The sequence below is a fragment of the Sabethes cyaneus genome, chromosome 2 (assembly GCF_943734655.1).
Source record: "Sabethes cyaneus chromosome 2, idSabCyanKW18_F2, whole genome shotgun sequence".
Taxonomy (NCBI): domain Eukaryota; kingdom Metazoa; phylum Arthropoda; class Insecta; order Diptera; family Culicidae; genus Sabethes; species Sabethes cyaneus.
In genome coordinates this window covers 168,766,212-168,789,290 of record NC_071354.1, presented here as the reverse complement: position 1 = coordinate 168,789,290, position 23,079 = coordinate 168,766,212, and the positions used below count along the sequence as shown (strand labels likewise).

At 41.1% G+C, this 23,079-nt stretch overlaps 2 protein-coding genes across 2 annotated transcripts in view; both read left to right on the top strand.

The window, feature by feature from the left end:
- The first annotated feature begins 3,150 nt into the window (after positions 1-3,150).
- On the top strand, positions 3,151-9,156 carry LOC128736321 (uncharacterized). The gene has a single exon (XM_053830796.1). The coding sequence runs from the start codon at positions 3,151-3,153 to the stop codon at positions 9,154-9,156; it is 6,006 nt and encodes a 2,001-aa protein (XP_053686771.1).
- Positions 9,157-9,221: 65 nt separating this feature from the next.
- LOC128736320 (basic proline-rich protein-like) overlaps positions 9,222-23,079 on the top strand; it is a 78,152-nt gene continuing 64,294 nt past the window's right edge. The window contains exon 1 of the mRNA XM_053830794.1: positions 9,222-9,410. Coding sequence (XP_053686769.1) covers positions 9,222-9,410 — 189 coding nt within the window. The remainder of the gene's footprint in view (positions 9,411-23,079) is intronic.

Here is a 23,079-nt window from a genome sequence, read left to right as displayed (position 1 = left end):
CAAGATACAGCCTATACAAGAATGTTACATATATGCTAGCGCCACGTAGTGAGATAATTCTGCAATATTGTCCATCCTTCTTGAAGGTCTCAGTCATATGAATAATCTTCTCGAAGACCGCAACTTGCTAGATAGTCAGCAGCGTGAGATACAGCCTGCATAAGAGGATTTCATATACACTAGCGCCACGTAGTGAGTCAGTTCTGCGCTTTTTTCCATGCCATCTTGAAGGTGGCAGTCATTTGAGCAACCTTCCCGAAGGCCGCAACTTTCTAGATAGCCTGCAGTTCGAGATACAGCCCATACAAAAATATTACGTATACGCTAGCGCCACGTAGTGAGACAATTCCGCCATACTATAATCTACCGAAAACCCGCTGATGTACTGAACAACTTTGTCGAAGACACCAACCGTCTATATGGTCAGGATCACGAGTTATTCCGTGTTGGAACCAATTAAGTCAATTCCCAAATGCTACATAGACTCCATTAACACGGTTTCCATTAACGCGGTCCCTATTAGCGTCCTTATTGGGGGGATTACTGTATATTGTTTGAAAATCTTGTTTTTTCAGGAGCGGCGTTTTATTCCGTTGAAGTTGTTCCATGCCGCACTGGAATGCTTAAGGTACACCGGGGCTGTTTGAAACGATTTTTCAAAAGTTCGTTTTCAAAGTAGGGCATGGGAGGGTATTTTCGGCCCATTAAGCGATTGCATCTATTTTTTCGGCTTATGGCCTAGTTCTAGTGGAAAAGCAGGTGGTTTTGACGTTCTTTAAAAAAAGTAGACTACTTACAGTGTTGAGAAAATTGTCATAACATATTAAAATTATAAGTCGGCAAAGTAGTTTTATTGACGATATCGAGAAAAAGTATAGAGCATTGAGTTATAGAAATAAAACCTTTGTTATAGTAATGAAAATGAAGAAGATTGTCTCAAGGCGATACATTACTTGATTAAATGTTTTTAGACTATTTTTTATATCTGGAATTAAATAAAAAAGAAAACTAATCCAATTTAATTCTACTATGTCAAGAATAAATATACATAATAGAATTAAATTGGATTAGCTTTCTTTTTTATGTAGTTCCACGTTTCGTATTCTACTAAGGCGCTCTAAAAACTTCGGTCTATTTTTTATAATTTTATTCAACTCTGATTCAAACGATGCAAATAAAACGAGTGAAAAGGTCAACAAAAAAGTTTAAAGCTTGTTGTATGTTAAAAGTTAAAACAACTTCAGTTAAAAATGCAATACTGCTCCAAGAGAAAGCTTGTTTCGTCAATATTATAAATTCTCTCGGAAGGGATGTCGAAGTATCGGGAGATCAAAAATGGATCCGCAGCTCGTTTCCTGGCAACTTCAACGGATTGTGGCTCTGTCCTCTGACAGAAAGACTCTGACAGACCGTGCCTGCGCTTGAAATTCAAAAAATAATCATCTCCTGGGACTAAAACACCGTCTTAATGGATGTTTCTCTTCAAGTAGCTCTACTACTAGCTACTAAGTAGCTACTACTTTACGTAATGATGTCTCTTTCGAGTATGTGAAAATGCTTTTTCGGAAGTACTTTCAGACCGTGATGAATTCTGAAACTGAATACTCAATTTTAAATAGGAAGTTAGTCGAACGCTGTTTCTATTTCAACTTGCCCCTCTGTATGCATTTCTATTTCCTCCATGAGGTTAAATATGAGGAGTAAGCTGAAATGACCAAAATACAAACGGAAAAAGGATTCTGCAATTTTCCACTTTTTCAACATTATTACACTTAATGTAAACCAAATAATTACCTGACGTACAATATTTTAGACGATCAGTTAATTGAACTTTTCAATCTTCACAATAAACATTAACTCTTCTTAAATGAAAAGTTCTCCAAAAACTATATACACCCTCTTTTATTGTACAACCTAGCCAGAAACGCCAAAATCTAGACAGTATATTTGCTGTCAACTAAACAGAGTTGCAGGCGCAATCCTTCGTCTCCAGCTCCCTAAGGTAACCATCCCATTTTGGACCCTATTTGGTCGTGTGTATTTTATTTTAATTGTTTGCATATGATTTTGCCGTATCATACGCCCCGCATGTGTCTAAAGCATGTACGACCAAACATAGGGTCCAAAATAGGTCGGTTACCTTGTACGGAACGACTATACAACATAAGTCATTTGCAACATCTATATGGTTGGGCACACACAGCATGTTTTCCAATTCCAAATTGAACCTAGAAAATTAAGCTATCTCAGTGATATCCCAGTGAATTAGCTTTAAATCAGTGTCCCAAATAGGTATACGACTTTAGGATGCATCAGCATGCCACGTAGATCTAATGCTTTCGTAGGTAGAAACAACTGCTGCCTAACGATATTCATGCAGTTTTAACCCGTAAACAAAGGTTATTGTTAACTTTTTTCGTTTTTACTGCGTCTTGGCTTATTCGTCGAAAATAAATTTGTTATTTAGTAAACAGATATTCAGCAGTCCCCCGAATAAGGCTGTGGGTGGTGCTACACACCCACTGCATTCTCGCAGTTTCTGTTGAGTGCGCCCTGTCGAGATGTACGTATCGTCCAACACATTGATCCAGCAACATAACTACACCCATGCTCATGCGAGGGATCGTTTCGTCAGTGACGGGTAAATAAAGGGCAATTCGACTGTAAACAAACCAGAACAAAGAAGCTATAGAAAGGAAAAAGGTTCTGTAAAACTTATTACTAAGAAATTTCTGTTCCTAAATTTACTTAAAAAATATTCTAAAGTTTAAACTTAAAACTAGCTAAATAATTATAGAAAGTGCACTTATATTTACTAAAAGTAGCTTGAGCGAGGATAGAAGGTGAGAATAATAAAATATCAAGCCAGCTTACAGCATTTAATATAGTTTTAGGAAGCATAAAACTACCTAGCGAGAAGCAGAAAGTGCACTGGATTCACGGATTTAAATTAATGTTCCTAAAAGCAAAATCACTAAAAGTAGGTTTAACATAAAGTTTCTCTATAATCACTATTCTGTTATCATTCTTATGCAATTTACTCGGCTACAGGAATTTTATAATTTATATACGTACGAGGAATAAATTCATAAAATTAACAACTATATTCGCTTACGAAACAGTTTATAAAATTCTTTTATAATGCCGAAGATGTCGTCCAGTTCTGCACCGAATGGAAACGGACTATCCCAGTTTGGAACCGTTGAACAGAATGTAAAAAACGTTCCGTCAACTGCAGCGAAACGCTTGAATGGAATACCCGCCGCTGTCATCCCTGTTCCTACTAGCGTTAAAACCCAGGTAAATGTTGACGTTGCCAATAAGGAGCCATCCCGGGTATCTGGGAAAACCAGTAGCCTAAATGCCGTTAGTCAACGTAACACCTGTTCCGCGAACGATGTAAGACGAAATCCGTTACGCGAAGTTCGTAGAGTTCGGGATTTTCAATGTCAGGGTCAGCTGTGTGAAGAGCGTGATAATGACGAAATGGTGCAATGTGACAGTTGCGATAGGTGGTTTCATTTCGTATGCGTACAAGTTACTGAGGCTGTAGCCAACGTTAGCTGGGTCTGTCCGAATTGTGCAAATGTAGAGCGTGGTCAGAACAGTGATCATAATCAAACGGGCTTTCGTCAACGTCAAAATCCACCCCCCAACAGACCCCCATCAGTGCAGTCTAAAGGCAAGGCTAGTTCCGCCCGAAGTGAGGCAAGGAGATTGAAAGAGCTTGAATTGAATCGGCTTAAAGAGGAGTTTGAAATGGCAAAGCGATTCCTCGATCGGAAATATGAAGTGCTTAGAAGATGCGGAAGCGAAGTGTCATCGGTAGCTGATGTAAACGAAGACAACCAATCGAAAGTCGCAGAGTGGTTAGCCGAGACCGAACGTCACGGCGAAGACGCAGACTCCGGTCTAGCTGAAAAGGAGGTAAGCGGACAAACACCGAACATGTCGGGAACGCTCAAAGAGCACCAAGCTCTGGATGCCATCCATCAAAACCGAAATCCGTCGTGTCTTCCTACAAACCAACAAGGGCAACGCTTTCAACGAGATGTTCAGTTTCAACAGGAACTAAGTATGTCACGAGTTCCCCCATCCGGTCTTGCCATGCAGCATAATCGCCAACTTCACGAACAACCAGCTGGTAAGCCACATAAACAGAGTGAGTCTATCCTTCCCGAAGGGTACCAGGGGCAGTCCGCCCAGTTGCAGTTCCACGATAGAGCAGCGGTCGACACACGACAAACTACACACGGACCTGTACCGGATCTCACACGTTTGAGAGTAAATCCAGCATTTGTAAATACTCGTGATTTAATTCCAGATGGCCAGGGTTGTCACGCGCCACATGACGCATTTTACCCGCAGTATAGCCGATTGCAAATACCTCACCAGTCGACGTTCTTTCCCTCGATGAACGCACGTAATGAATTTGCTCCGAACCAGCGTTCAACGCCGATACCATCGGGCCAACCGAGACAACGAGCTACAACGTTTGCTACTGAAACAGCCCCAATACCGACAAGTTTGGGCCACGTGAGAAGTAGAGCTACAGCAATCGCCCCTGATGATACAATCTGCATCCTTAACCGAAACCAAATCGCGGCGCGACAAGCCGTTTCCAAGGATCTACCTGAGTTTGATGGAACGCTGGAAGATTGGCCGCTTTTTTACGCCATGCTCACGTCATCAACGCAGATGTGCGGTTTCACGAATGAGGAGAATATGCTGCGATTACGTAAATGCCTCAAGGGTAAAGCACTGGAAGCAGTTAGATGTGAATTACTCCATCCCACAAATGTGGCTGATGTACTGTCAACGCTAAAAATGCTGTATGGCAGACCAGAAGCATTAATCCAGTCCATCATAAGGAAAATTCGTAGCCTTCCACCACCAAATATGGAAAAACTGGAAACAGTGGTAAACTTTTCGTTGTCGGTAAAAAATATGGTTGCTACGATTCGAGCCTGTGAAGTCGACGACTATATTTTCAATGCATCACTTCGATACGAGCTGGTGGAGCGTCTGCCACCATCCTTGAAGCTAGACTGGGCAAGATTCTCACGAGGCTATGTTAACGCAAATATCGCACATTTCAGCGCGTGGCTATATACCATAGCAGAAGACGCCAGTGCAGTGATGGTTACACCATGTCACGACCAGCGAACTCGCATTACTAAAAGAGATGGGTTTCTCAATCTGCATGTTGAGTCGGAATCAAGCTTCACGGAAGATGCCAACCCCTCTGCTAAAATGAAAGCAGATAATTCTACCGATCAGTGCGTAGTATGTAAAGGAAGCTGCCTGACCGTCGCCAAATGTAGCAGATTCGCGGAGCTGAGCTACGAATCGAAATGGGCAACAATAAAGGAGTGTAAATTGTGCCGAAAATGTCTTCGTAAGCATAACGGCTCCTGTAAGCAACAGAAACAGTGTGGGGTGAATGGATGCACTTTCCTACACCACCCACTACTTCACAAACACGAAAGTCAGAATGCTAACCTTTCGTCATCAAAACAAGTGTTACCTGCGATATCGACGGGATCGGAAACTGCAAGCTGCAACGTACATCAAGGTCAATCCGCAGTACTGTTCCGTATTATCCCAGTCATGCTTTACGGGCCAGAGAAAGTAGTGCGAACATATGCCTTCATTGACGATGGTTCCGAGTTGACGTTGATGGAGCAAAGCTTGGCAGATGAACTCGGAATCAAAGGACCTAAAAAGCAACTATGCTTGAAGTGGACCGGCGGAACCTGCAAAATGGAAAACGAGTCTCAACAGGTGAACCTGAAGATCTCAGGATTACATAGCTCAACGAAATTTGACCTTTCGGGAGTCTACACCATATCCTCTCTGAAAATTCGACCACAGACGTTGATGCTTACCGAACTACAGGAAAGGTTTCCTTATCTATCCGGTCTGCCACTCGAGGGATACAACGAAGTCAGTCCACGGCTTCTAATCGGCCTCAACTATGCTAATCTCGGCCATGGAAGTAAGAGTCGAGAAGGAAAGCGAAACGAGCCAATTGCGATGAAAACTCGTCTGGGATGGACCGTTTACGGTAACTGCACCAAAATGGAAATAAACGGTGGAGAACTGCACCACCATAGCGTTCAGCATTGCGAGTGCAACTCACAAAATGACAATGACTTACATAGAGCGATGAAGTCGTATTTCGCTCTGGATAGTATGGGCGTCATTAAATCAAACATACTTATGTCCAGAGAAGATCAGCGAGCTCAATCGTTGCTAGAATCTCGAACTCGGCAGATAAATAAGCGCTACGAATCCGGACTTCTTTGGAAATTTGATCATGTTCGTCTCCCAGATAGCAAAACTATGGCGTTGAGACGATGGAAATGCCTTGAATACCGGATGCATAAAGATCCCCGTTTGGCTGAAGCACTACAGATGAAAATCCAAGATCATGTAAGCAAGGGGTATGTGAGAAAGCTTACTTCTGAAGAGTTAGCCGTGTCGCGCGAGCGAGTTTGGTACCTACCGATATTTGCAGTAGTTAACCCAAATAAACCAGGCAAGACCCGTCTAGTATGGGATGCCGCAGCGACTGCTCATGGAATCTCTCTAAATTCAATGCTGATGAAGGGTCCCGATCAATTGACTTCTCTTCTCTCCGTGCTAATCCGATTCCGTGAGTTCAAGGTGGCAGTATGCGGTGACATCAGGGAGATGTTTCACCAGGTGCACATGCGAACCGATGATCAACACTGCCAGCGCTTTCTCTGGAAGAGTGCCGAGGATTCAGAGCCTAGCGTCTACATCGTTCAAGTTATGACGTTCGGAGCCTGCTGCTCTCCAAGTATTGCGCAATACGTTAAAAATCGTAATGCGAAGCTTTTCGAACGAGATCACCCTGAAGCATTTGACGCTATAACTAGGCAACACTACGTCGATGATATGCTCGTGAGCATGGAAACGGTTGATGAAGCAGTGGCGCTGGCGCAGCAGGTGAAGAACATTCATATGCAAGCTGGTTTCGAGATGCGAAACTGGATCTCCAACTCTAGTAGTGTCCTGGTTCGGTTGAAAGAGGGTACGGCGGAAGAGAAAGACATGAATATCGGCGAGGAAGCAACCACCGAAAAAATACTTGGAATGTGGTGGAACACATCAACTGATTGCTTCACGTACAAGTTGTCCTCTCGATACGACGAAGCTCTCCTAACTGGCAGCCGACGACCATCGAAGCGCGAAGTTCTCCGAATACTGATGATGGTGTATGACCCCATAGGGTTCATTGCGCATTTGTTGATGTTCCTGAAGACACTTTTACAGGAAATATGGCGGACAGCTGTCGGTTGGGATGACCCTATAGAGGACGCGCAGTTCGCAAAGTGGATGATATGGCTCGCAGTGTTTCCGGAGATGACGAAGATTAAAATTCCACGATGTTACCGGTCAGTGTTGTCTAAGAAAGCCGAGGTCGAGATGCATACATTCGTCGATGCAAGTGAGAGCGGATTTGCGGCGGTTGTCTACTTCAGGTTCCGTGAGGGGGACGTGATCGAATGCTCCTTCGTAGCAGCGAAAACCAGAGTAGCACCCTTGAAGTTCCTGTCTATTCCACGTTCGGAACTACAAGCAGCTGTACTGGGTGTGCGTCTAGCAGACACCATATTGACATCTCTCTCAATCAATGTTCGTAAGCGCTATTTCTGGTCCGATTCCAAGGACGTGCTATGCTGGCTAAAGTCCGATCACAGACGATACAGTCCATTTGTAGCCTTTAGGGTCAGCGAAATCTTGGAATCGACAGATATCGATGAATGGCGATGGATTCCCACAAAAATGAACGTAGCTGATGAAGGAACAAAGTGGGCGCGGGTCCCCGACCTTTCTGAGAATTGCCGTTGGTTCTGCGGTCCACAGTTTCTAAGACAAGACGAGAACACGTGGCCTGGGAAGCCTTCCCTGGAAAGAACGAGAGCAGAAGAGCTTCGTCCACACTTGCTTGTCCACACAGCCACGGTGGAATCACCAATCTCCCCACAAAATTTCTCTAAATGGAGTTCCCTTCTGCGTTGTACAGCACTTGTCTTTCGTTTTGTCAACAATCTGAAACGAGTCCGCAAAGAACGTCTATCTGGACCTTTGACTCAACGGGAGCTAGCCGAAGCAGAAACTTATCTCTTCCGTTTAGCGCAGTCTGAAGTATATGCTGACGAGATTGCTACATTAGCCGTAAACAACGCACAGAAAAGAACACGAATAAACATTATCCGCCACAATCCGCTTTTCCGAGATGCTTTCTTGGACGAGAGTGGAATTGTTCGTGTCCGGGGGCGAACAAGTGCCTGTGAATTCATCGATCGTGACGCAGCTGAACCCGTTATTCTTCCTCGGAATCATCACGTTACACGTTTGATCATCAATGACCTGCATGAACGGTTCAACCACCAAAACCACTTAACAGTCGTAAACCAATTACTGCAGCGCTTTCGCATCCCTCGTCTAAAAGCAACTTACCAAGCCGTGCGCAAAGATTGCCAATATTGTAAGAACTCTCAAGCACAACCGCAACCACCCATGATGGCCAAGCTCCCTCAGGCACGACTGACAGCGTTCAGTCTTCCGTTCACTCATATGGGGGTGGACTACTTTGGTCCGATTCAGGTTTCAGTGGGCCGCCGTTCGGAAAAACGATGGGGAGTTCTCGCTACGTGTATGACCACTCGCGCCATCTATTTGCAAGTCGCTCACACGCTGACCACCGACTCCTGTGTTATGGCGATCAGAAACATTATGGCTAGAAGAGGCGTTCCGGCTGTCATCTACAGCGATCGGGGTACCAACTTCCAAGCGACCAGTAAGGAGCTGCGGACAGCAATTAAACAGCTGGATCACGATAGGTTCGCGAAAGAGTTTAACTCACCTCACACTCAATGGGTTTTCAACCCGCCTCTATCACCACATATGGGAGGAGCGTGGGAGCGGTTGATCCGTACAGTCAAGAAAAATCTGACCATATTACAATCGAGCAGGTTGCCAACAGACGAGGTCCTGCAGAATGCACTGGCGGAGGTTGAAAATATAGTCAATTCTCGACCCCTTACCGAAATCCCGATCGAAGATGACTCCTCTCCCGTGTTGACTCCTAATGATTTCTGCTCGGGTCATCGAACGGCTTAAGATCTTGGGCACCGCTCGACGATAGCCCCGTGCTATTGAAGAATTCCTACACACAATCACAACTCATGGCGGACAGATTCTGGCGGCAGTGGGTGCGAGATTATCTTCCTAGTATCACTCGTCGTACAAAGTGGTTTACTCCAGCTAAACCGATAACCGTTAATGACATCGTACTGATCGTCGACCCGAAACTGCCAAGAAATTGCTGGCCCAAGGGCAGGGTCATCGCAGCGCATCAAGGAAACGATGGGCAGGTACGTCGCGTGACCGTACAAACTGCTTCCGGGGGCATATACGAGCGACCTGCGGTATCCATAGCTGTGCTCGACATAGGCGTTGTTTAGAATCCGCTACTAGAGAATTCTTCGCGCATTCCGGGGGGAGTGTTGAGTGCGCACTGTCGAGATGTACGTATCGATCAACCATCGTCCAACACATTGATCCAGCAACGTAACTACACCCATGCTCATGCGAGGGATCGTTTCGTCAGTGACGGGTAAATAAAGGGCAATTCGACTGTAAACAAACCAGAACAAAGAAGCTATAGAAAGGAAAAAGGTTCTGTAAAACTTATTACTAAGAAATTTCTGTTCCTAAATTTACTTAAAAAATATTCTAAAGTTTAAACTTAAAACTAGCTAAATAATTATAGAAAGTGCACTTATATTTACTAAAAGTAGCTTGAGCGAGGATAGAAGGTGAGAATAATAAAATATCAAGCCAGCTTACAGCATTTAATATAGTTTTAGGAAGCATAAAACTACCTAGCGAGAAGCAGAAAGTGCACTGGATTCACGGATTTAAATTAATGTTCCTAAAAGCAAAATCACTAAAAGTAGGTTTAACATAAAGTTTCTCTATAATCACTATTCTGTTATCATTCTTATGCAATTTACTCGGCTACAGGAATTTTATAATTTATATACGTACGAGGAATAAATTCATAAAATTAACAACTATATTCGCTTTAATCAATTTAGTTAATTATTGGTAGGTAACAAGTTTATGATGGGTTTTAACAATATAGGGCACGGGAGGGTATTTTCACTGCAAAGGATAAGTTTGATATTCCAGAGAACCTCCGAAAACTAAAGATGTCGAGGTTTGGCAAGAAAATCTTGATTTGGTAAGCAATTTGTTCATGTGGACAGCGGAGTACGCCTTTCGTGACCACAAATACCATGAATGAACCGGTGTATTTGAAAGACTGTCTCCAGAAGCGACTTCTGCCTCTTCTGAAGCCTCACTACTGTCCTACGATCTTCTGGTAGGATTTGGCTTCATGCCATTACGCAAAGGCCGTGCTGGAGTGGCATAAGGCAAATAATGACGATTTCATACCGAAAGCTCATAACCTCTCAATACTGGGCTATTATGAAGCAGAATCTTCTGAAACATCCTAAAGCAGTCAAAACTGTCGAAGAAATGAAGCAAATATAGTTAAATATGCAAAGCATGTCGATTTTGAGGTTGTGCAAAATCTAATGGGTGGGGTTTTGGCCAAAGTACGGCCATTCGGAGGCGAAATTTAATAAAATAAAGACGTTAAAACTAAGTTTAATTGTTTCATTTGATGCCCTGAAAGTTTGATGGCAATCGGATGAAAACTCGAATTTTGCGAATTAATTTTGTGTGTTGCAATTTTACCGTGGACACCCTTTAAGGGCCTTGTGGAGTCACTTTTTTTTGTCCAGCACCTCTGTGGTTCAAAGGATCATTACCACCGGCGATCCACATGTCCTAGTGAGAGGAGTGAGTTCGAATCCGGCTGTAACGCTCCGATTACAGCTTGGTTCGATCTCTGGAATCCTCCAGCTTGGATAACAGATTGCGGTACAAAACTTCTTAAGTATTGCTTCATATGACCCTCCCTTATCCAATCATCTTCCGCTCTTTCTTCTTCACGCCTGGTCTCAATCTGTCTGTTAGATTCTATCGACTCTTTGTTTCATTACTTTCTTCCACCGTTCCCTTCGCAAATTGTAAAATCTACCGTTATGAAAACTTAATTATATACAGTTTTAGGTACTATATTACCGATACAAGAAATGGAAGATCTGCCGAAAACTGTGTGTTCTACAGATGCTGGCCGAAGGAAAACAGTGTCTATTCGCTGGTGAAACAAAAAAAAACGTTTGGTAAAGTTTCGATCTGATGGAGGCTGCAGTGCGCCAGCGAAAATAGGAAAGATGCAACTTAAGAATGTTCCTTACCAGAACACATCGCAGATTGGATATACCTATTAGGGTGTTGTTAGCTACTGCTGTGCTAATTTCATGGATTCAAACTTCGCACTTTTGCCCCGCGATTCGGCGCTTGATCAGAAACATGGAGAATTCACGTTTCATAACACTATTACTCTAGATGATTTATAGTTTAATGTCAAGGTATTGAGTTATTGCATCAATATAAAATATATTTTATTGCTATGCTTCTTTAAATCTCGCGAAAATTGATGACAACTTCAAACATCGCCCCGCCCTAGTGTACATATGCACTCTGCAAACGTCCTAAGTATACTAAAGAAAATTGCAAATTGTTGCACAGCATAAATAAAAAGTTGATAAATAAAAAGCAGCACAGCAGAGAAGTGAACTGTGAAAAGCGCGTTGCAGAAAAAAGCAGGGGTTAGCACAAGAAAAACAGGTGTGAAATAAAATTGTAACATTTGATGGATAACGAAAAACCATCGAGAAAAGGTGCAAACACTACGAAGTAACTGAAGTTTTTGGAGCGTCTTAGTTCGAAAACAGACACTGATGAAGCCTGCAACTCGCAGGCGAAATACGTATCTGTCGCGAATGAATATAGATAGTAGAATTCAATTGGAATAGTTTTCTTTCTAGTTAATTTCATACTTCAAAGTGTGCAATAATTATAATTGGCAAATTACCCTTAGCCTAAATTGCGCATAGTTTCTAAATAACTCAAATGCAATCAATCGCAGCTGGTCGTATTCTACTTTTGACATGTCGTTCAATTGATGGTTGATACATTCGTAATTACTATATATAAATATAATATTTATTCCAAAAACATGAAATCACGAAAACAGTATAAGAAGGCTGTTATTACAGAAAGATAAATTGCAGTATAGTTTTTAAGTTGAACGTAAATTCCGCGATTAAGCTTGCAGACTAAGCAGCAGATGAATTATGCTCGAACAAGGTATTCTATCGCAAGTCGCAACTGATTTCAGCAGACAAATGCGGTGTTATGCGGTCCTGCATTGTATGAAATTCTCAAAAATAGGTAGTGCAATTGTGAAAATGTTCAATTTATGCTTTTCATAAAAATCACATCCCTCATATCAAATGGTTAATATGAACTGAAATAATGCAATACTCATGTCTACTGCTTAGATTTATGACCAAATGCTACCCGAATAGAGTAGCACGATTCTTGACTGTGATTAACGATTAGCTGATGCTATATAGTCATGTCAAGACTTACAACAAAACTATTTAACTGGCGAAATAACCACTTCTTAAACAAAGGTCATCAGCTAATGACTTGACGGATGCAGAACTGACCTGCAGGTCTTTGTTCGAGAGTAGCAACCTTTGCGCCGCCGCGCCGTGCCGGTTCGGTATGTTCAGCGGAATTGCAATCATTAACTCAAATTAGTATTTTGAAACCAAGATGCTTCGCACAGAGATTCGTCACACCGAAATCTCGACACTTCAAATCAATGTTCTTTAAGCGACTATCCGACAGGTACCTATACTTCTCGAACAATACTAATACCGAACAATACACTTCGAGCCATTTAAGGACACACAGGTGTACGCTGTCATACCAAGTGAAATAAAACCAAAATTGGACGCTAAAACATGTTGCGATTTATTTCAATGATGAAAGATATGCTGAAAGTGGGGCACTACCATTTCAAATCATTCCTGGCCTTAGGAAAATAGGTATTTTTGGTAGTTCATACGGTAGTTCAGTACCTATGCTTTATTCAGAAGAAACACGTACAAAGTGTTCAAAAGACCGTTATTAAAAAATAAAATAAGCCATTAAAACGGCAAATGCCCGTTCGTATGTTTGCCATCCTACACTAGAGATGGTCGGATATGAAAATTTGAATGCCCGAACCCGACCCGTACCCGATTAAGAAAAAAAAATTAAAACCCGTACCCGACCCGTACCCGCAAGTTTATTATTTTTGATACCCGAACCCAACCCAACCCGGCGGGTACGGGTACGGGTGCGGATTTCGGGCAAGTTTTCCGCTACCCGACCATCTCTATCCTACACCTCTGAGAAGGAGGATTTCAAGAGTTTTGCACTGTTTTGAGACTAACTGGAAATGTTCCGGATTAAGTTACCGCTGGGTGAAACGACTAATCGAACATGTAAAAAGACTTATCATAAAAACATGATCAAGAGCAAAAAAACGTATTGCTTATAACTGAATAATAATCGTTTAACAAACAAAATATCAATTAAATGTACTGCAAACGGTTCTTTTGTTGCCAATCAAACAGTTCAAATAAGCCACCGTCGTCGGTGTATAATTAGATGATTGCTGCTTCGCTTCATGCTGACCGGGCAAATTCGTTCCGCCGAGAGGGAACTACCGCAGGGTAGATCATGGTCAATCCGGCTTTGTTTCCAGGAATAAACAGCCAATTATCGAAAATGCTACGCGGGGGTGCCCAAAACACACCTTTTCGGGTACTCACATGCAAATCAAATGCTGCTCTAGCAATCGTTAACCTCTCAGCCGGAACGTGATGTTTATTTTTTGTCGCGTTCTCCACGGCAGTGGTGGTGGAATTATGGTTCACGATAAACGGAATCGTTTAAGGATGCATGGGTAGAACGTAACGATCTACAATTTCATGTGTGATTGAATGATGGAATACAGCTCATAAAATTTGACCGTGCGGATTTTGTTCCCTTAATCGTTGCGAAACTCGTGATTTCTCAATGGTTGTTGGGACAAACAAACCGGACGGTTGTCTGTGCAGTCTGTTTTACGCCTATTCGAATCCGGTTGGATGCTGTTAGGTGTCATGCAGCGAGACGGAGATGGTCGATGAGATAATGATCTTTCTATATAAACGCGACCGTGCCGGGCTCATCTGTTGATGCTTAATGAAAAACGTGCGGGGAAATCCGAAAAGTTAACATGCAATTTATTTTTTTCTCGAGAATCAATTTGAGTAATTTGGAAAGCTTCCGTTTCATCGTTTTTGCTAACTAATCATTCTAGCATCTATTGAAAATCACCCGCTGAAAGGATTTCTATGCAGTAAATAATTCCAGAGCTTTGGCACGATCTAACGATTTCGGCAAAGTCGTTGGCGGTGACTTCATCCGAAAGCGACGAGCCCAAATCTTTTGACAAGTCGAATTGTACGCTACACAACCGGTCGAATAGTTTGTTGATACCTAAGGCTGACATTCAAATTACCAACTGAAATAAAACACGGCAAAATTCACAATCACGCCATCCTTTGCTTCCGGCTCGGTTGCGTCGATAAAATTCATTCCCATCCCATGGCAATCGCACACATCAACCAGCATCGTCAAGCCAGTGTCGTCGTCATCGTCGGTCGTCCGTTTCGTCTTGATCGGTGACGGAATAGAAGATGACCTTCTTACCTTGACCTCGTCATGTTGCGTCTCTCGGCTTAGGTTTCGTTGGGTACACAATATTATTGGGACACAACATAAATCAGCTGCAGCACCAAGCTGAATCAGCGATATCTGCGTGAGAGATCCTAGAACGGAATCATTCTATTGGAAACGAAGATGGAGTTGACTAAGTTGCGATACAGCTACTCACCCGCTTCGACAAATAAGTTGCAGGGATTAGTTACTGCAACTAATCACACTTTGACCTACAAGCAGAGATTTCATCCGATAAAAAAAACACACCGGTGTCGGCTTATAACCGGATTAAGCTATTGACTCCGTGGTTCATAGACATAAAGATAAATCTGTGGCTTTATGATGACCTGTAGTAGGTGCTATAGTACACTTCGGCTTAAGTTGATAGTAAAAATATACGTTTTGATTGTTCAAGAGTACTCTTTGTTAGTTTCTCGATTTGAAAAGTGTTTACGAGCGCCATACAGCTCGATATATTTCGTGCAAAATCAAGTTGATGATCAAAATGCTTAGTCAAGTTTGCTCTGTGTTTTTTTAGCTACGTCATAGGACGTGATATACAGCTCGGAGATGAATGGATTCTATTATTCATACGTTGACATGTATGTACGGTAGAGCTGAATGTTTACTGAAGCTCGTAAAGCTCGAAACGGACATTAATGAAGCCATCAGGCGGAGACAAAATTATCAGTGCCATCATATTACATCCGTAAACAAGAATATTTGGTGTGAAAAACGATGTTCGAAATAAACATTATCAGATGTTGAATACTTTCGTTGGATAATTCGAAATATTATATTACAAATAATTTACGATATCTGATTTATTACGTACGTTATTTTGTAACAAATTGAATTTTCGAAATTCGATTAAGATACATATCCTCATTATTCTGGTCTAATTCGAGTGCCAAGAAACGATACGTTCCATCAGTAAACGTTTGAATGGGATTATCCTGGAGTACTTGTCTAAATATGGACGATCACGGAATGTGTTAACTGCGATATTGATTTGAAAAAAGCAGGAGCACAAGATCGTGAGGGATTAGAACAGCTTTTCCATGCTGGAATTGCGCAATTGCAATGGAAGAATAAGTGTGTATTCGCTTGGGAAATTGGCAATGATCATTCTAAACTTGAGAGATGTAGAATCGGATACTACATACGGCATGTACGGTTTTAGGCTTAGAAAAAATGAAGAAGCAGAAGAATACAGGCAATTTTAATTAACTTAACTAAATTAATAAAATAAAAAAAACTTATTGATAATTTTTCATTTAATTGGTTTTCTATCTTAAGGCATAGGCTAATTGAAATAATTTCACCAATTCACTTGATTGCGGGGTACAACTCTCCAATTCCTATTCGCCATCAGAGCTCGTTCCACCTGGTCTACGTCTAACCGTCTTGTTCGCTGCGCCGCTGGTCGTCTTGTTTCTACCAGATTTGAAGCAAGCACTTGCAGGGTAATTGTCCGGCATTCTTGTAGCTTTGAATACTAGGTTCGACGTAGAGCTGTGCAAGTTCATTCATTCTCCGTTTCCATGCTCCGTTTTTGTGTCACCGCCGAAGATCATTCTGAGCACTGGTCTCTCGAAAACTTCGAGCACTCTCCGGCCCTCCTCGAGAATTGTCTACATTTCGTGCCGTTAGATAACTACTGATTTTTTGAGTATCTTGACAGGGTCCACTTTGTACGGTCTGAGTCTGTTGAATCGCAATTACTTGTGAACCTAAGTAGCACATATAGTTTTAAGGTGCACTTGAAGAGGACTTTAGCACTAGTTCCTGAAAACCGATTATAAATCTTGTAATTCCTCAAACCTGCGATAAAACAGCCATAAAACTCTTATAGAACTAGAGAGACCCATAGACCCAAAATTTAGTTCAAGTTTAAGTTTAATTTCAAGCAAGTCAGCAAATCATATTTTAAATTAAATTTTATGTCCAATTTCAAGTTTAACTTCGAGTTAAATTTAAAGTCCAACTTACAGTTCAATTTCAAGTAAAGTTTCTAGACTAAATTATTCTATAATTAAGTTCAATTTCATTTCAAAATTTATGCCATATTAAAGTCAAATTTCAACAAACTTTAGGTCCTGCTTCAAGTCCTGTTTAGTTGAAAGCCGAAATTTGAGTCCATATTCAAGCCCAACAAGTTTAATTTTAAGTTCAACGGACGGAAAGTGGACTTTAACGTTTTCAATTTGAAATCCAAATTATTCCAAAATTAAGTCCAATTTCATGTCAAATTGCATGCGAAAGTAAAGTATAATTCCCTGTCCAATTTCAAGTACAATTGTAATCAGGACAATTTACTTTCGTAAGATAAGAACCTAACAAATCTAATATTCTTCGTGTCCGTCCGAAGCTTGAATCGCTCGTGCAAAATGTTATTCAAATTTCGGACCAGGGATAGAAAAAAATCGCTTCTAGCGATCAAGATCAAAGAAGCGATTAGATTTAGATTCAGTGACATCACTACTTGAAGCGACAAACACTTTGTCGCGATCCGTACAGATTATGACAAACCTCATGTCAGATCATGTTCATTGCACGATTGCGTTGAGAAATATAACAGATACAGACGATTGGTTGATGCACACAATGAATCACATGAATATGAATCACAATACAAGCAACATGTGTGACCTTTTTTCTCGCAGCTAGGTAATATGTAACACTGCGATTGACTGCTGAGACTGTTTAGAGAACAAAATCTTGTGATCAACGCTAAAGATCCACTGTTTGTCATGATCTGATCGGATCGTGATCTGTGCGTGTGGCGATAACTCACAGATTTTATCAAAATCACTGATCTTCCATCTCTGTTTCGGACACCTAAATTTTTATAATACAGTAATACCTCTAAAGTCACTCTATGCACCTTATTCGTGCCAATTTTGTTCATTGCGCGGCTTATTGTGCTGATCACATCAAACTTGTGCTTATTTGTTTAATTTGACAGTGTCGAAAATTGCAGAGGTGTCGGTTTCCAAAATTTTAGAGTTTGGATGTGTCACATGGGTGCCGCAGTGTGCAACAAATTGTGCAATGAATGTACCGCAATTATGATCACCGAGTTGAACAGTGTGAGACATCGTTCCCAAAATGGTGCCTACCCAGCATACCGATATGTACCCAACAATTTCATTGGATAATTTCTAGGATTTGGGAGGAGGAGAAACTACCGGAGGAGTGGATAGAAGGTGTAATCTGTCTCATCTATAAAAAGGGCGACCGGCTAGATCTTTACAAAGAGTAGCCAACTCCTAGCCTGCACAGACGACCTCGACATCATTACTAGAAACCATGGAACGGCGAAGGCAATCTATGCCAGACTAAAAACGAAGGCTGGGAGGATAGGGTTACAAATCAATGCATCAAAAACCAAATATAAGAGGCTCCAGAGAAAGCAACGTTTGCCTCCCTTATTCGCTACGGACTTGAGACAGTAACATTGCTTACGGAGGACATATGTACGTGCACTAGCCGTATTGAAACGAAAGGTGTTGTGGACTATTTTTGGCGGAGTACAAACGGAAAGCGGAGAGTGGCGAAAGCGTATGAATCACGAGCTACAGGCACTCGACCAGATTGAAGGCGACTTGCGTGTGCTGTCGAGACGCGCAGCGAATTGGTTGTTAAATGAATGAATGTACCCAACAAAATCGTATTCGATGCACAAAACCAGCTTATACGTACTTTTTTTTGAAAGCGATATAGGCACTGAGGAATAATTTTAAACGATTTACTTATATAGGTATTTCATGCAGTTATACAACTTTGTTGTGAATATCATATGTTTGTCAACTATTATAATTAGAAACGATGGAATGTCAACACATGCGCGCTTTACTGTACTTTATTTACGATTCCGAATTTGTTAATCGATATTTACGATAATTTTCGTTCATTGATATACCAGTTGGTGCTGGCTGGGTAGCACAATGTTCTTAGCGACTTTCCCCTTGGGTTGGCAATGCTGAGTTCATTTCATTTGTACTAAACACACAGCAAAGAATGAGCAGTATTTTGCATAAATTGAATATGAGTTTTCTCAGCACTGGTATAACGTGCCCGGATAAAGGACATCCTAATGAACACGATGACGTTTAACAAGCACATGATTTTGTCGTATTAGCAATGTTAATGTGCATTTCATGCAAAAGTGTCCGAAGTTTGAAGTCGTCCGAAATTTAAACGAAAACGAAACTTCAGGGAACCAAGTGTTTTTCACAAGATGGTAATAAACTATGTCCTTTCTATGAAAAATAAATCTCAGAGTGCTGCGGGTCGTTTTTTGCTCGACAGCATCTACTTTTTGCATAATTTTCGTTTAAAAGACCCACTTCTTTTCAAATTTTGTTCAAATTAGTTGTTTATGCTGGGATGTTCTTTCTTAGGAGTTTGATTTCTTTTTCAAAAATATACGGTTGTAAGGTAGCAGAGTTAAGGTTAGTCCATCTTACAAAAAAAATGTTATAAATCTTGGTCCTTGTCAAATTTTAAGGAAGCCGTAAAACGTCGTAAATTACACTTATTCTTAATGAGGTTTAACGGATGTTTGTATAAATCTTTTTTAACCATATTGCAGAAATCAAATAAGACAAAATTCACTTGACGAAAACAATTATAAAACCTGATTGACTTTGTACCCAGTCAGCACCAACTCGTATATCAATGTACGAAAATTGTCGTAAATATCTCTTAATAAATTCGAAATCGTAAATAAAGGCTAATAAAGCGCGCAGAAGTTGACATTCCATCGTTTATAATGATAGTAGCCGACAAACATACGATTTTCAGCACAAAGCCGTAGAGCTGTATGAAGCTGGTCGCGCTTAATCGGATCTTATCGTATAGAAATATCTATATAGGTATATCATTTGAAATTATTCCTCAGTGCGTATATCGCCTCCAGAATGGAACGTATAAGCTGGTTTTGCGTATCGAATACAACTTTGTTGAACACATATCGCTACGTAATTTCTATTTGTAACCTTAATATACATATGAAAATGCTGGCTGGGCAATGATCTAACAGAACTACTAAAAGAAATGATTAAAACCAATTTGCTATTAGATTACTATTTGGGAAGCCCATGGTAAACACGAAGCCCTCTAAAGGGTTTTCCACTTCAAATTGCACCACGGAAGAAACGCTGTAGAAAATTAACCTCTGGGTATTTTCTCTTGAAAATTTGGGTAGAAGTAGTTTGGAGTGTATTGCATGCACTGTATTTTTATCGCTGCCAGTTTTTTGAAAATTGGAAAAAATGGTGTCACCCGACCCGGAGGAACGTCGAGAATTGATTTTACGCAAGCGCCTGGAAAATCCTCAACTATCTTATCGGGACTTCGAAAAACACTGCGTACACTGCACTGAACTTTGGTGAGTCGTGTGGTTAAACATTACTACGAAACTCTGAGCTTCGAACGGAAGGAGAAATGCGGTCAGAATGGATGTTCTATTAGTGATCAGGATCACAAGCGTGTCGTGGAAACGTTTAAGGAGAACCCCAATGCTTCGGCCAAAAAATTGAACCTGTCCAAGTCTTTCGTTCACAGAGCCAAGGAACGGGAGGGACTGAACGGGAGGGAGGATACGTACAAAGAGCAGAAAGCTCCAAATCGTGATGAATGGCAAAATATAGTGGGAAAGTAACAGGTCCGGAAACTGTACACCCAGATGCTGACGAAGCCTAATTGTTTCATCATGGATGATGAGGCGGACTTCCGGCAGCTTCCGAGACTACTGTTCTTCATCGCCCAGTAAGAGTTCGATGTTCCGGAGGAAATAAGGAAGCAGAAACGTTCAAAGTTTGTCAAGGAATACATAATTTAGCAAGTGATCTGCTCATGTGGCAAATAAAGTATACCGTTCGTAACTACCGGGGTTGTAAACGGGCAGAACTACTTCTTCAAGGAGTGTCTACAGAAACGTCTGCTTCCTCTGTTGGAGCAACACGAGGGCTCTACGATCTTCTGGCCGGATCTAGCTTCGTGCCACTATCCATGGATGTCCTGAAGTAGTATGAAGCCAACGGGGTTACTTTCGTACCCAAGGACATGATCCAACGCACCGGAATTAAGGTCGAATACGGTGATTCGAGTTAACTCGACGATGCACCTGAAATTCGAAGCCATCACTGTGTACCATTCATCGTAGATTTAAACAGTCTGATCTGCTTTCCGGGAAGGGTGTACTCGTCCATAATTTTACCTGGCTCTTTACGATCAAAAGTATATGCAGCTTTGAAGTCAACAAAAATGGTGTGTGGAAACGCCCTTTTTGGAGGATCTGCCGCAGGTTAAATATCTGATTACCCTTCCTTCGTGCTGAATTTTATATTACTTCGATGAACACTCATGACAATGTTTTCTACTCTTATAGTCCCGCCAGGAATGACTATAATTGGGGATAGTAGTGTCATGAGCAACGAGGTGGGTAAAGTAGAGCCTTCAACGGAGTCGGCTTGATGAATTCCTACAAATCTGTTCGTAATTGGTGATAGTCGGAAGAAAATGATTTGGCAGAGCACTTTGTAGGCTACATTGAGGATGGCCTATCCTTCCACTCCTCCTGTAGCTATTCAGTGTCCCAAATTCTAGCAATCGGCTCTTGTAGACAAGATTGTCGGAATTGTTTTTTTTTATAATTTTTGATTAATAATTTATGCGTTTTTAATCTGGATTTCCTTGGCTGCCCTCCTCCTTATAAAAAGCAATTGGGTAAAGCAGAAGCCGGAGATAATATTGGGACCAGCGGTGTTCGATATTGGGTGATGATTAACGATTAATTTATTCATATATTTGATTAATATTGGAATTAAAAACGTGGTTTCAAAAGGACGTACCACACTGTTAGCGAAAGAAACGAATGGATCTCAAAGCGCAGCTGTTATAAATTAATTTCGAATATTAACCACATGGTAGGTATAGAGTAACCGACCGAATAAAGCTCTTTGTATGGACACTAAAAATATGTTGTGCGTGTTGTTAGGAAAAACTCTTATGAAAATTAGTATATGATCATTTTCAAAGAAGCATATTCAGCATTGAATCTGGTTTTCTATATATTAAGGGTTGTCAATTTTTTTAGTCATATATTTTATTTTGCTTCTGAAGACTTTTACGATTGCAATTGGAAAATGATTAGAGTAGTTTTAAGCTTATTTTGATGCTAAATTATCAAAATTTGATCAGAAATAGAGGATCTGAATGACACGTGTTGGAACACAGGTATTTCCATTTTGTTTGTAGACGATCGAAAATATTTTTCAAATTTTTGGAACTTTTTCAATTAAACAAAACTCAACCAGGGAAAAAGAAAAGATTAAAACAAATGACTTCTGATATTTGTCGTACCAGAATAAACCTTTAAGTAGGTACGACAATAACTGACCTGCAAATAGTTTGTTGGGCAGTAATTAGTTAAATCATAATTTATCAAAATAGAATAAAAGAATTTGAGTATTCCGGTGATATCCACAGTTTAGAATTCCTGTTTTTATTTTTTTTCGTAAATGTTTTCCCAAGTTTTGTGTGTAAAATTACAAGCAAAATGGCACCTCAGTATGTATGCCAGTCGAATATTTTATTTTTGTGCCTACCAATAGTAGACATTTTCGTTATTCACTGTGAAATAACACAAGCCAAATAATAATCTAGTATTTCCATCCAGTGACCATTAACACCGGATCGCGTGCACGCCAATCGAGCACATCAAACATCCGTGGCGGCAGGTAATGCGATTCTAATATCATCTCCCACAGAAACGGAGATCGGATCAACTACCGCACTTGTAAGCCGAACCTACCGATCGGCGACCATAACATTTCGCAGACTATTACGCCCCATCAGCGATCAGCATTTTGCAAATTAATAGTTATTAAACCATCACCATCTCAGATTGCACCGCATCTCGTCCGAGTCTCGTCTGAGGGCGACCTAAGCGGTAGGCTTTTCTGTGGTGCTCTCCGGTACGATAGTCTGCACTGAGCCAAATGGTACCCAGGATGCTGCAATGTCTGCAATACAAAGCTGCTGCTGAAATTTGATTTTGCTGAAGAACATGAACGAGTGTTTGTGCACGCAATTGTGTGTTTGTTTATACGCAGGTGCTTTTGGAAGTAAAACAGTCCTGTTTTTCAAACCGATAGATTTTTTTTTGAAAATAACAGCACCTTGCAATACTTTTGTGATGAAAAAATTAGTGACAATCATGCTACTGAAATGAAGAATTATCAATTTTTCATTCTTCATAATTTTCAACCATGTGTCAAGCGGAAAGCAACG

Bases quoted from the DNA above. Each gene is read 5' to 3' on its own strand.
- LOC128736321 (XM_053830796.1), top strand. From the start codon at position 3,151: ATGTCGTCCAGTTCTGCACCGAATGGAAACGGACTATCCCAGTTTGGA.